This window comes from Eptesicus fuscus, chromosome 10 (assembly GCF_027574615.1).
Source record: "Eptesicus fuscus isolate TK198812 chromosome 10, DD_ASM_mEF_20220401, whole genome shotgun sequence".
In the NCBI taxonomy this organism is placed as follows: domain Eukaryota; kingdom Metazoa; phylum Chordata; class Mammalia; order Chiroptera; family Vespertilionidae; genus Eptesicus; species Eptesicus fuscus.
In genome coordinates, this window is record NC_072482.1 from 79,063,295 (window position 1) to 79,079,256 (window position 15,962).

Sequence of the window (15,962 nt, forward strand, 5' to 3'; positions counted from 1 at the left end):
GTTAATATTTCCATCATACATAAGAGGAAACTGAGTTCAATTGCTTCTTTTTATTCAATATCCCACTTTACTTTCACTTCCTCACCTGTCCCACCTGTCAAATGAAATAAATTATGGTGATACTTTAGAAAACAGAAAATATTTGAAAGACAAACTGTAGAGGAACATATAACTCGAGTAGAAATGAGAAAAAGTGATTCTGAATAAACATTGTGACCCCAAGTGAAATAAAAGAGGATCATTTTATAATGAAGTCACTTAATTTTTTTCTAGCAACCTAGAATTAAGTTCTTAAAGGGTACGTGGATATTAGTGTTAACAAAACTAGAGTGTCTGACCTTATGAACTCAGTAAAAAAAGCAAATAAAATAAGGAAAGAATAGGAATAAATAATAGTGAATCTAGGGATAGGAAGTTTTGATAAAGAAAAGAAGGTGTTATTAGAGAGATGAAATATGAAAGTCTGCGAGAAACGCTAGAGCTCCAGAATTTATCATCTGATTCAATGAAATTATTATTTTGTAGACTTCAAAATAACTTTATTTATCAAACAATTATTGTGTGAGAGGCACAGGTAGCTTTTATTATCCCTCCTCTTCTTTGTTCTGATACTTGCATACTTCTCTTTTCCTACCTAATTGTTACCATTATTTAGCATGCAATTTGAGGTTTTTTCACTTCAGGATACTTTCGGTGACATCTCTCTCCACTGGAATTGCTCACCTCTTTGAATGATTATTGCACTTATGTTCTGCACCACTTACTGGTCTCTTAATTATATAGTGCTGTGATCCAATTTTTCATAAGTATTTTTCTTTCTCCCTAAACAGATTGTTAGGTCTTGAAGGATGAGGATTCTGATGAAATCTTCTTGATAATCCCCTCAGCATCTAGTGCATAATTTACCAAAGATTCTCAATAATTTTTTTTAGAAGAGAGTAAAGAAGAAATGAAAAGTATAGCCAATTAAACAATTCTAATATTCAGACAATTTTATATTCCATGGGCATTTGGCACTTGTATAAAGGATGATGAAGGGTTCTGAGAATTACTAATGGGGGAATAAGTACTAAAGCAAGAATAGGATCAAGGAATTTATTATTCCAATTGAAATAGAAACTTTAAGGTTCAAAGAGAGCTTTCTGGTTTGAAATAAAAACTGCTAGGCTCTTAACAAAAGAATATGTTTCATCAAATACAGCAAGTATTTTACATGCAAAGTCAAATTTGCATTGACAGAGTTAATTCATTTCAAGTATTATTTTTCTCTCTCGACATGAATTTTAGAAAAGTGAGTACTTCAATGAATTACATTTAGTTTTATTCTAGGTAGGTAAATCGGAGCCCAGTTAAAGAAAACACATTTTGCCACAACTATGAATCTAAAGCCTGTGTATCCTCTTGAAGCGCGCATTATTTCAGAGCACAAGAGAACTGACAAGGCAGGCAGTGCCTAGAGTATTTCTATAAATGGCATAATGGGTAGTGTGCTGAAGTGGAACATCTTGGTACACTCAAATGATTCCTTAAAGGCTTCATTTTTAAAGAACTTAAGCTCCTATTTATCTGCAAGCCATGCTCTCTGTCAGGGAATTGGTGTTTGCAGTTTTTGACCAGGTTTTAAATAAAATCAATTTTCAAACTACCTAAATAAAATACATAGAAGTAAATAACAATTATTGCCTTAAAATGACATGCTGGTATTAAGTAAGAAACATTAATATCCTTGTGAATCTAGAATATTGAGACAACAATAAACATCTCAAACTTTAGCTACTAAACAAATCAAAGACCTGTGGGGAATTTCTTCCATATATTATGTTCTTGACATTTTAAAGATAGTGTCCTTTAGATGATTGCAATTTTTCTGTATTCTTAAGAATAAAGTAGAGAAAGAGTAAGGCACAAAAGATTAAAAAACGAAGAAACAATTTCAAGAAGACATTATGTGAGTTGCACTCTATTTGAAAGCCATGACTTTTTGGCAGACAGTCAAATTTCTTCTTTAAGTAATATACTGTCATTTGATTCTGCAATCTTTGATATAAAAAGACTAGACTCTTTTTAGAACAGTTTATTGAAAGAAATGATGAAGGAACTTAGAATGCACTGAGGATATATTCTTGCAAACTTACTTCACAGGAGGATCCAGTGTACCCTGGTGGACACTGACAGACTTCCACAGCTGATGCAAAGCTTCCATCAGTAGGATAGGGAACAGCAGAGTCAAGGCCAACAGAGCTCAACCTGGGACAGAAGGAAAAAGAGATGGTAAATAAGTAAACAAGCTCCTAGGTATTATATAGCTGAAGGAATAGTACAGTAACAAGGAGGTAAATATAAGCAAATTATCTGCCTTTAGAAAGAAGGCTAAAGAATATCTGTAACTTGAAGCTCTAGTCATTCGTTGTATTAGGTAAAGTCTGCTCAGTTAATAGTGTGCACAACCACTACCACCATGACATGCTGAAACGTTATGAGAACATTCTTGCTCGTTTCTTGTTTTTTGGCTGTGTTTTGATTTACTGTGTTTTTTTTTAATTTTTATTTTTTTGTTTGTTTGGAGAGAGTTCAAGATCACATATTTGAAAAAGGTTTTTAAAACAGAAAACATTAATATAACTGATTTAAGTTAACATTTAAACTAGAAAATCAGGAGGTAATAGGAATAAATTAGAGAAAGAGCATGGTACACATAATTTAAAAATGGAGGAAAAAGTAAAAAAATATATATATTCAGTATGAGCCATTGAATTGGAAGAAAAGATAGAAGAAGAAAGAAAGGGAAAAGAAATAATCTTGATTTCTTTTTCTCAAAAATAAATCTGTACGTTGGTAGGTAAAAGTCAAATATTCTCAAATGTTCAGTGAATTAGTTAATTTGTTTTGGGCCTAAATTGAATTCATTGTTTTCTGTGTCTATGGGTTTTATTATATTGATACTCCTTTACAGTCTGGTGATTTTAACAGAGTGATTTGATATCACTTATTATTTTGGATCACAGCTAGTTTGGCTAAATTGAAAAAATGCTGTTACATAAGTTGTATACAATACACACACACACACACTCACACACACACACAAATATATATATATAGTCTCTGACATTTACCAGTTCTTAATCTCTCTAGGCTTCAATGTTGTCATCTATGTAATGGATAATATGAGTTCGTAAATCATGAGCTTGGTTAAAGGACTAAATTAAGTAATAAATATAAAGTTCTTGATATAAGATATAACATGTAGTTGATTATTAATTAGTAAGCATTTTATATTTTCATTAACTGTAGAAATAGAATAGAAATGACTGCACGAGTAGTATAAGAAATACTATTTGTATCCCTCAAACTAGCTTTTCATCATTTTAACAAATTAAATAAATTTCAAACTTAAGAGCACTATTAAATGGCTGCTATTGATGCATAATAATAATACTGGTTTTCAAAATGATTGTTAGACCTCCATATCACATAATATGGCATCCTTTAAGCATAAGAAGGATGCAATTGACTCTTGCTATGGCAGGCATTTTTACTTCTTTTCTCAAGACTGGTGGTAGATTTTAATTGAATGGCAATTCATAATTAACAAAAAGCTTGCCAGTTTTAGGAAAGTAAGTGTTTCTTTAAAAGTGACAACTTTTCCAAAGCTGTAAATTTTTCAGCAACAAGTTTCTAAATCTTTATTGTTTTTACCTCCATTTACCAATCTTAGTCCTTTGATAGTACCTTGAAATATGCATGAATCCATACATGATCAGGAAGTAGAAAAGGAAAATCAAGTTTAAATCCCAGAAAATAGGCATTTGGACAGGGAAGCCAGGTGCTAAAATTGTTAGCTGGCATCCTCTACAGACAAGCAGATTATCTTTGGCTACAGATGAACTCATCCAACACTATTTCTTAAATGCTTTCTTCTCGGGGTAGAGCTTAGACAACCTGGCAGTGGTAAGCATTAAAAATCACTGTTTTCCAGTGTTCAGGTTACCTAGAGATTTTTCAGAAAACCTCTAAATGGTCTTTTTTTTTTTTTTTTAATAAACTTGAACATGAAGTGCCATTGGAAATCCTTTTTTTAAATTGAGGTGAAAATTCACATAACATAAAACCAACCACTTTAAAATGTTATTTAGTACATTCACAATGTTGTACAACCACCACATCTATCTATTTCCAAAACATTTTTATTAGACAAAATATAACCCACCTATTAAATAATCATTTTCTATGTCATTCTTCTCCCAACCCCTGGTAGGCACAAATCTGCTTTCTGCCTCTATGGATTTATCTATTCTGGATATTTCATGCAAATCAAATCATACAATATATTACCTTTTGTGTTTGGCTTCTCTCTGTTAGCATAATATTTTCAAGGTTCATCCATGTCTTAGTATGTATCAGTACTGTATTCTTTTTTATGGCTGAGTAATACTGTATTTTATGAATATACCACATTTTGATTACCTATTCATCTGTCAATGGATGTTTGGCTATCTCTATTTTTTGTCTATTGGACATAGTACCACTATAAACATTCATGTACAAGTAATTTATAAGTACCTGTTTTTGATTCTTTTGGGAATACATGTAGGAGTGAAATTTCTGTATCTGGCAATTTTTCTTAATACAACATAAGCTTTGGAAGAGTTACTAAACTAAGGATAATTCTGCTTATGTTGACATGAGCATATGAACTACTCCTTGAGAACAGAGACCCTGTTATATAAACTATATACCTGGCCTAATCAGCTCAATATATGCTCAATGCACTTTTGTTGGATGGATGGATAGAGAGAACAATAGATAAATGGGAAATACATGGATACATGGATGAATGAATGGATGGATATGAAACTAAACACAAAAACATATACATACATACATACATACATACAGTGGATAGATGAGTGGAATTTAGTTAAATTACTAATAATTAGTAGCATACTCTATAACAAATGATACACTAAAGCTTAGTATCCACATTTCAGATGAATAAAATCAGATAAGTTTAAGACACATTACTTGTTTGATCTAACAAAGAAAATAAATTGAAACATGTTAGAATTAAGACTTGAGGTCAAAGGCCAGAACTCATCTGAAAGCATTGTGGCACCTAGGTGCCAGCAATTAATAGACTGTCATATGACAGACATATTTCTGATCACTTTAATTTCACAAATGAGATGATTTCAGGATTACTATACTAGTTAATTGTCATATGAAAGACTATACTAAATAGCAGACTGGTCAACTGTATGCAGATATAGTCCCAGGATTTTCAATATAAAATCGATAATTAAAATGTAAGGAAAGTATTAGAAAGTTAGAAAGTAAAAAAAAAAAAAAGAGTAATTGAGTACTTTAAGAACAATTTAAAATATAACAAAACAAAACAAAAAATATTTTCAATGAACTGTCAAATTTCATTTGTCTTTGAACAACAGATGTTTCTCTCCTTAATCTATGTAACCATTTGAGCTATTAGAAATTTTACCACGCAAACATCTTTCCCAGCAATACTCCACATTAGTATTCACTGAGCAATCCCAATGTTCATTAGGTTCTGCTATTTGTTAAATGGGATTTTAATGTGTTTAACAGTTTTAAGTGTTACTCATGAAGAAGGCTGCAGTTTGGGGTTTATTTTTCCCCCTTCGCCAATATGGTCATTTTCTTTTCTTAAAACCAGGCTGCATTCATTTAAATACATAACACTGGCAATAATAAATTACTGATATTTGGAGATGCATGAACTATTGAAGATTTGCCAACTAAGTCAAATGTTTTAGCTGGCTTTTTTTTCCTTATTATTATGACTTGGATGTACAGATAAGCTGAAGGAGAAAGAGAAAATGCATAATTACATAAGCTGAACTGTCCCTGTTTGCAGGTCTCCCACCCTGAATCCTTTCTCCACTTTTTTATATTGAATTCCATTTAATTCTATTTAAATAAATGTGATTTTAGGATAGCAACCATATATAATTTTTTTATTTTTATTTTTTTGCTTTTCAGGTGCTTTGTTCTATTTTGTTTTGTCAAAACAAGATGATGACTCATAACTCTTTTTAGCCTATCTTGTAGAAGTTCCACAAGGTATTAAATTTGAGGAGCCTGATAATTTTCACTCTTTTCCTAAGATGGTAACAAAATCATTCAGTGGCCCAGTCAATGTCTGAGTGGGCCAACTAAGAAAGAACAAAACATTTTCCCCAAATATTTTCAATCCCACATCAATTAAGGTAAATGACACACATAATTTTATACTGTTGCAGCCATTCATCAAAAATACATTAAATGGTGCTCAGCTGGTGTGGCTCAGTGGTTGAGCACTGACCCATGCACCAAGAAGTCACTGGTTCAATTCCTGGTCAGGGCACATGCCCAGGTTGCAGGCTTGATTCCCAGTGGAGGTCATGCAGAAGGCAGCCAATTGATATTTCTCTCGCATCGATATTTCTATCTCTCTCCCCCTTCCTTCCTCTCTCTCTAAAATCAATAAAGACATTAAAATATATATTAAATATTAATATCAGAATTCATCTCTTCCTACTTTAGTTCTACCAGTGGGTACTGTGCAAACTTCTATTACACTGTTATATTATTGTAAATGTATGTCTGACTTTCATACTGGAATTTGCTTTCTTTGAATTCAGTGATCATTTATCCATCTCTGAATCCTCTTTGCTTAGCCTAGACCTATCACATCATAATAATCATTATGTACTGAGTGTCTGCTATCTTCTATGTATTATAACAGGGGCTTGATGGACATCTCACTTAAGTATCAATGAACCCAATGTAGTAATCATGTTTTTGTCCACATTTACAAGCGAAAAACCTGGGTCTCAGAGAGGTCAAGTGCCTTGTCCATATAATACAGTTAGCAAATGGTGCAGCACAAATTCAAACCCAAGTGCGACTCCAAAAGCGATGACCATCTTGTCACTTGCATTGCCTCTCAACATATGCTAAGTAGCTTGTCAGGTGTTTTGGATACATCATTTTCTTACTTAGCCTTCAATCTTGAAAGTTAAATATTGTTTCTGCTATTTTACAGAAGAGGGAACTGAGACTTAGAAAAATACACAGGGAAGGTGCTCAGTAAATGTTGGCAGACGGAATGAATCTAATATTTACAGAATAGATTTGAGAGGCAGCCAAAGATTATGGGGAGGAACCACATGTGGGTTTAAATCCTGGCTGAGCCTGTTACCAACAGCTTAGTACCTAGCAATTGCATAAATTGTTTAAGTCCTAGAGTCCTTATCAGTATAATTTCTTCAAATTATATAGATAATCACCTGCATCATTAATTTCAAAATTAAAAAGTATATTACTGATACTATTTCTATAATCACCAAGATTCCTTTGTTTATAAGGATTTTCTAGATTATTTATTATATAAATTCTGACTGGTATTTTTGATATTAAAAAAGTCCCCCAAATTTACTCTAAAAGTCATGTGAAAACATCTTCCCTTGAAAAGATTCTGCATTTTCTTTGAAGCAATAAAGATGCATGGGTGCATCACAATAAGGTTATGATGGCCTAGTTGTGCTCAAATTCTAAGTGGATTCACAGAAAGCAAAAGTTTACTCATGCAAAATCCTCCACAGCTGATGACTGTTCAAGGCAGCTGACCTTTATGTGCTATCAAGATTTCAGGTTCTTTTCATCTTCTGGTAGATCAATATGATACAGACTCTCCAACTGGCAATTCAATGCTTTGTTTGGGGGTGGAAGTATAGGAGGTAATACATCATTTCAGATCACAATTCATTGGGCAAACCCAGTCATATGATCATATCTACCCTCAAAGGTTAGGGAAATAAAATATTCTAAAAGGAGGAGATTGAAAATTTGATGAACGGTATTCATGTCTACTCTAAAGTGAAAGAAATAATATTTTTTTTGTAAAATTCTACACTGAATATGTGCTAAGGAAAAGCTGAATGGGCTTCCTGCTTGAGTTAAATATCAAGGATGCTACTGAAAAGCTAAGGCTTGGAGAAAATAAGCAGTTAGGTTAAGTTTATTTCTATTACATCCTTGAAATAAGGATGAAAATTTTTCTAGTTTTTTCTTCATCGTATAAAAGAGGACAATGAGAAAGAAATTGAATAATTTTATTGTATAGGCCTCTCAGAATTCTGAAAAAGAATGACAGCAAAACTGTCACAATTTTAGAAATATCAGTATGTGCTTTATTCTAGATATTTCCAAGTCTTAACAGTGTTGGGGAAAAATGCTATTCTTTGGAATAATGCAGGTCAGATAAAAATGCTTCAGATTTGTGGGCTGATTGGCCATTAGCTCTGCTTTTGTGGTCCTCTAACTCCATTTTCATGGTGATCTTTTGAGGTTGGCAAACAATGGTCCTCCTCCTTATTTCACAGATGAGGGGACTGAAATCCAAAGAGGTCAAAGCTACATTTATGGCTAAAACTACGAAATAGCTGGGTTGAGAACAAAAGTCAAAATCCTGACCTGCACCCAATTCTCCTTTCACTAACAATGCCATCCACAGCACTCTCTCTTTTCCGCAGTTTCTCTTTTCTCGGTTTCAGTTTCCAAGGTTTCAATCACCCGAGGTCAATCACAGTCCGAAATATTAAGTGAACAATTCCAGAAATTAACAATTCATACGTTTTAAATTACACACTGACCTGAGTGGCATGATGAAATCTCACACCCTCTAGGTCTGTCCTCATAAATCATTCCTTTGTCCAGTATATCCATGCTGCATACATATACTACCCAGCCTGTAGTCACAGAATAGTTGCTGTGAGTATCTGATGGACTGCAGAGTATGGCAGTGCTTGTGTTCAAGTAGCCTTCCTTTTACTCAATAGTCCCAAAGCACAAGAGGAGTGAAACTGGCAGTTCAGGTGTGCCAAAGAGAAGCTGCAAAGTGCTTCCTTTAAGTGAATAGGTGAAAGTTCTTGCCTAGGGGCAATGTGTTGTGCCAGAAAGTATTGAATCCTATGAAGACTTCAGCAAGGGATTCCCTGAAACAAGGGACACCAAGCCATGTACTGCAAGTAAGGGATGGTTACACAGATAGAAGGAATAGTTTTGAATTAAAACATACAAAAATTACTGGGGAAAGAGAGAGACTTCCTTCACATAACTTTTGTTACAGCATATTATAATTGTTCTATTATTATTAATCATTCTTGTTCATTTCTTACTGGGTCCAATTTATAAATGAAACTTTGTCATCTTTATGTATGTATAGGAAAAACATAGTACTGCATATATAAGGTTTGGTACTGTCTGTGGTTTCAGGCATCCATGGTAGGTCTTGAAATGTATCCTTGGTGGATAAGAGAGGACTATTGTAACCACATAATTGAAATGATCTAAGCCCATTTGCTGAGAGAACTACCCGAGAATTAAGTCCTCCTTAAATAATTTAAAACACTAATTTTTGTTGAGATCATTTCAATTTACTTGTGCTTGCACACAAACTGTATACCAAGTCGGAAGCCTACTGTGCAAGACAAGTGGAAATCAATTCAAGTAATGTTTTACAAATATGAATCAATCCACGAGTAGATCAGAGATTAATAAAGTATAACAAGCTTACTGACTCGGGATTCATGCTGACTTTCAGTTCACCTGACATGGGTAGGAGTTTCAAACCTGATATTGGCTTTTACTTCTTGAACCAGAAAGCTGCCACCTACTTGGATTAGCTCCTGTGTCAATTCACATAGCCATGCTCTGTGAACATGTCGCTTGGGTTTGGGAACACTTCAAAAGACTTCACATGAAATTGATGATTTTAAGATGGATAGACACTGAAATCATCTGACATAAATCAGGGGGAAACGCCTTTGGATTAATTAGTCTGAGAAGCAATGCTGACAAAAATAAATAAGCCCCCTAGTCAGTTTTTGTCAGATTGGTTATCATTCATTCTGAAAGCCAGAGGACTCATCTCTTTATACTGTTTAAACATTATAACAATCTCTTTTTACTAAATGGGGAAAAAACATAATTAATTCCTGAGTGCTGCTTCTCATCTTCATGGCATTTTAACCCAGCTCCTAGCAGAATTGCCTCTGCAAAAGAGGTACATTGTTTGGCAGTGATTCTGTTTATGAATGTGCAGATCCCTCCTTTGGGAGGTGGTAATGATGATTACACTTAGTTGAAAGACAAACTAGGCAGCACACACAAATGACAGAGCTGGGGGAGCATCAGAAAAAAAAAAAATCCTCTTGTCGATTAAATAGGATTGGAGACATTGCTTTGATGATGGTATGCCAAGTTGTCAGTTTGGGGTCCAATTTGGTAATTTAACTTAGTCTGATTTAAAAAGGTAGTTGCCATGATAGCTTGTTGTTTGTTATTAGAATAGAAAAGGAGAAAGAACGGAGCTCATTCAGACACAGGTGAAGTTTACATTTTGTCAGGCAAATGTCATTGTTTCGCAAAAAGAAAGCATAGCAGCCTACAGTAAGTCAGACATGGGCACGTTTGGTTCACATCAGGGAGTTCTCTCTTTAAGGAAAACAAATGGAGAACAAAAAGGAACTAACTTTTGAAAGTGTGCTAGGCAATGAGCACTTTACATAATCATCACATAATTTTCACAACGACCCTGAAAGGTGGGCACCATTATCTCCACTTTATACTTGAAGAAATCAAGTTTCCACAAGGACCAATCGCTTGCCAAAGGTCACATATATAATCAGCAATCGAATTTATCGAATTCCTAGTCTGGTTGGCTCCAAAGCTCTTCCTCTTCCCTTTATAAAATGCAGCCTTTATAGTCTTATAGTGTTTTATAAAGAGACTTGGGGCTACTTAAATGAAGGTGCTGATATTTCTTATTATAAACTATACTAGAGGCCTGATACATGAAATTTGTGCAAGAGTAGGCCTTCCTTCCGCTGGCTGCCAACACTGGCTTCCCTCTGGCACCCGGGACCCAGGCTTCCCTCCAGCACCCGGGACCCAGGCTTCCCTCCGGCCCCTGGCAGGCACCCAGGACGCGGGCCTCCCTGGCAGCCCCGGCTTCGTCCGGAAGGATGTTTGGCCTAATTAGCATATTATGCTTTTATTATTATAGATACTGCCCTGGCTGGTGTTGCTAGGTGGTTACAGCATTGGCCTCCAAAACAAAGGGTCTTGGGTTGATTTCTGTCAAGGGCATGTACCTGGGTTGTGGGTTTGATCTCTGGCCCCGGTTATTAATGTTTCTCTCTCTCTCTTTCTGCCCCTCTTCCCTCTCTCTAAACATCAATGGAAAAAAATATCTTTGAATGAGGATTAACAATAAACAAACAAACGAACTATATACTATTAAGTCAGAAACTAGTTAATTAATAGAAGAAAATACTTTACAAACTAGTTTCTGAATATGGGTATCCTGAAATTACATCTATTTGGTGTCCCACTATCTGAGACATAAAGGAGACTTTAGCTTCCAGTATAGCACTTCTCAGTTTAGGGGTCATTTTTATCACATTTTCTGGCAGAATTGCCAATGAATCACCAATACTAATAAAGGGATAAGACAAATTTATTCTAGGTATTTAAATTTTCAGCTTTAATAGAAACACTTTTCAGAACACCAGTGCTCCATTATTATCTACTAATTAAAGACAAGGAACCCTAGACATCTTCAAAGGCACTCATCTAATGGGCATGCTTGCCCCAAAGAAAATGTGCAAACACTGGGAGATGCAGTTCTTGAGTTTACCTGTAGATGGCATCCACCCCAAGGCTGTCTGTGATTTGTATGAGGATTCTCTTTAAATCCACAAGCACTGTCATAAACTCTTTTCTACTGACTGGAAAATTTGTGCCATGTATGGTAAATGAGTCTTCTTTGAGTGACAGTACATAAATATAGTCTTCAGATGGTCGCAGTTCCACCTTATCTTGGGCTCTGCTGATTCTCAAGTCTTTTCCCTAAAGGGAAAAAGAAAGTATTAAAGAGTAAAACTGAAAAGTGAGCATAAAAGGGTACAAAGTGTCTGTATTTGATTTCTCCACTTTGAGGATTATCCTCAGTAGGTTTTTAATTTCAGGTTGGCTTTCCCTGTCATTCAGCATATCTCTGGTATATATGAAAGGCAGAGAAGGCAATTTAAATAATAGCCCGAACCAGATGCATTGCAACATATAAGCTTCTTGGTTATGCATGGCCTTGCTCCTCCCCCACCCCCAAATAGCTAAAACAATAAACACCTGGACACTCACACATGTATGTGATTACAAATCCTTTGCGTTTATACCAGTGCACAAGAATTGTATATTTCAAATATATTATTTTATGGTGAATGTGGGTTGTGTATGAAAATAGGGAAGAAAACTTCAAATAGTGTATTAAGCTATTGTTTTCAAGGACTTTTCTACATTGAAAAAAACAAATAAGAAAAACCCTGCATTCTCATATTCACAATAGGGTCATGGCATCAAAATAATAGGGAGTATAATGACTGAGCTATGACATTTAGATTATCCTTCTTATCTTAGTTCATTCATATTAATGACATATAATTTCTCACCATTTTACATTTATAGAACCCTTTTATCTCAAAGGTATTCCAAGGTATACTTCTAGTTTCATAGACACACACACACACACACACACACACACACACACACACACACGTGATAAGAACAACAGAGCCCGGGACTAAATCAACCTTGACCCATTCAGAATCATAACTGTGCATGCAAGTGTGTGCCTTTGACTATTTGTGAGTGTTGGAGGGAGGGGTATGTGAAAGGGCAGGAGAAGGCCTTCAAGATTCCAACATTTTAGAATTGCCTATGGCCCTCCAAACCCTGAAAGCAGCTTCTCCCATATCTTTCTTACCTAAAATAGGAATTTTGAAGTCCAAATTTAACACCTAATAAACAAGTTTTCTTTTTCATTTGATTCTGCCTCATATAAACAAAAAAGTAAAACAGATTCTACTTGGAAGCAAGGGGAGATGGAAAATACACAACCATGTACATCAGCATTTGCCCAAATACGTTCATCATACTTATTTCCTTGGGAACATGGCCATTATATTTTTAATTTAAATTGCAAGCCAGGTCTAAAGGTCTGCTTTATCCCTAGAACCCAATGAATATACTCAGTCTTCTAGATATGTCTCAGAGTTATACATAGGGCTGACATAGAAATAAATGTCCAAGACATAACATTTTTCTATCATAGTATATAAATTGATGTTAAAGCAACCAAGTAAGGAATAACCTCAAATTAAATCTATAATAATAAAAGCATAATATGCTAATTAGACTGGACGTCCTTCCGGACATCCTTCTGGACAAAGCTGCAGCGGTGGGGGCCGAGGCAGAGGCGGCCGCCCCGGCAGGTAGGGGCTGAGCCCCTTGCACGAATTTCACGCATCGGGCCTCTAGTAAAAGCATAAAACAGTTGAACATGAATGACCCTTTCCATACTCTACCTCTAAGATAATCATAAACTGGAGTACGAGTGCTGTATCTTCTTCTTCTTCTTCAAGGTCATATGATACGGTAAATGTCAATTGTCCTCCAGCCGCTGTGAGCTATAAGAGAGGAGATGTGTAATCATTACAGGACAGGAGATGGACTGTTATATCATATTTTGCTTATCATTTTAAAATAATTTTATTGTTTTAGAGGGCAGGATTTGGAAGAAGCAGAAATCCCAAGAGTGCAGAGTAAGAATGACAGACATTTCTTTAGAAGTAACCTTTATATGAACCTTAGCAATCAAGGGCGAGCCTGACACAAATATCAATTCAGGTATTATTTTCCCCAGTATCACAGGCTTGCAGAAATATGTTAGGTTCCAAGAAACCAAACACAGCCCCTCCTGTCAGCTTCCGAGTCTATAGCTTGAGCTTTACAATTTCCAAACAGAAAAGGATCTTTGTCAAAATGGGGAGATGTCTAGCCATCCCTGAGGGTCACTCACTTTCTGTGGGTCTAAATGCTTTCAACAAAGACATCACTCCGTTTGACAGGCACTTTACATAGACTATAAGCTAAGATGAGAAATTCTGCTGGTCAAAGAAAAATAAAAGAGTAGCATCAAATTTTATATTATGATAAAATTTCTTCAAAACTCCCAAAGTAAATACATTTTCCCGTGTAACATCAAATATGCTTAGTTTGAATGAATGTTATCCCTTTTCATAAAACAAACTTCTTTTCTTCCAATATGCCTGCTAAGCCCCATACAGTGTGTGCTTGAGGTTTACCTCTCCTGACATTGACAGTAACCTTGGAAGCTCAAAAGTTTTCAACATTATAGATTTATGTCCCAATATCCTTCCCAAACTCAATTCCTAGCTCCTACTAGGTATTTTATCAATTTAGAAAATTCTAAAGAGCTCAGTCCTCTTTGAAATATATAAAGTGTCCTTTTCTGCTGCCTTTCTAGACTCCTCGCATTGAGAAAACATCTGGCTGATTTTGAACAAGCATGCTATGTGGTATTGTGGATGCTTCTCTTAATAGAACCAAAAGCCTTTTACATAGATTCACCCCTCATTACTCACAATAATGCCAAGTGCTCCAGTCCAGGCAGATATTTAGTGTTTTATATGTGAGGAGGCATTAGAGGAAGGCTATTTCTCAGTGGCGCTGGGGAATAAAAGTTTTCTGAATTTTAGTTCCTTACAGAGCTCCATGTAATGAGCTCTTAGAAGACATTGCAGAGCTTCAATTTAAAAGCCTTGCTTAATCAGCCACAGTGAGCTCTGTGTGATTCCCTGCGGAACAACTTTGAGAGGAACCGGGTTCCTCCTCCTCCATCCAGTGCATCATGGGACGGGTTTTGTGATCAGGCTCTGCCCTGAGAGGCCACAGGGAGCCAAGGCTGCAACGCTGGGTCTCTGCTTGTCAGCGTGGAGGAAACAGCAGAATACAGATCACCAGCTTTGTTTTATGAATATCTTCATTTACAATGCTGGAGTGGAATTTTTTAAAAGGACTATAGCATTTGCATTGACTCTGTCACTCAAGCTCCAATGTTGATTCCTGTCCTTATAAATGATCTTGCTTTCCTATCATGTGGATCGATAATAATATAAAGCATGAACTAAGGGTAAGATTAATTCAATCTATTCTCCTGAGGACTTAGAATAATAATAGTAATGAGAATTAAAAATTGCTTTTTCACTCATATTTCATGAAGCATTCCCCCCAACTCTTTTATGCATCTTTGATACTCATACTTTGGCATTATTGGAAGCAGTTTTTGTATCATCTAACAATTTTCATGATTGAATTCATTCTTCTTCCACCTAAATTATGTGAAAAACAGACAATTTTTTGAAAGATGCATACTATTCCCAGACTTTTTTTTCTCAAGCCACAAGTATGCATTTCTATATGAGAATCATTATCTTTTTTATTCACCTAGAGGTAAATATTTATGTTAACCTGTATATAACTACTCAGTCAAATATTTATTTAAGTAATTAAAAAAATAATTGCTTAAGATATCATCCTGCAATTTAGAGGTTGTATCCCCAGAAACAGTTACTTACTCTCTGTTAAATTCCTTTGCCTCTATTTTCCCTTTAACTCCATAATTTCTTCATAAGCAATAAAAGCAAGCATATTTTTGCTGTTGTTTCCAACTAATACGTCTTCCCCAGTGAATATACACCATTGTATGAGATCCTTTGTAACAAGTCAGTTATAAGACAATACCTCTTTTCTGGGGGACAGTGATTTTTTGGGGTGGGGAGGGGGAGACAAACAACTTTGAGAATATTCAGAGTGTCAACTGTCCTTTTGTATAGCTCTGGATGAAGAATCCTCTGCCTCTTCTTTCCAAAGATCTCTGACTCCATCTCCCAAATGCCACCTTTGCTGGCCTCCATATCCTTGCTTCCCGCTCTAGGTATTACCTATGCTTATGTATTAGTTTCACTGTCAAACTCTGTGATATGGGGTATTACACTCATTTTCTTCATTCCTACCCATTCACC

General features: G+C 35.4%; 1 protein-coding gene across 1 annotated transcript in view; it reads right to left on the minus strand.

The window, feature by feature from the left end:
• LAMA2 (laminin subunit alpha 2) overlaps positions 1–15,962 on the minus strand; it is a 489,326-nt gene that overhangs the window by 218,622 nt on the left and 254,742 nt on the right. The window contains exons 13-15 of the mRNA XM_054722564.1: positions 13,443–13,544; positions 11,717–11,928; positions 2,136–2,247 (exon numbers count right to left, since the gene is read on the minus strand). Of these exons, the coding sequence (XP_054578539.1) occupies positions 2,136–2,247; positions 11,717–11,928; positions 13,443–13,544 (426 nt within the window). The remainder of the gene's footprint in view (positions 1–2,135; positions 2,248–11,716; positions 11,929–13,442; positions 13,545–15,962) is intronic.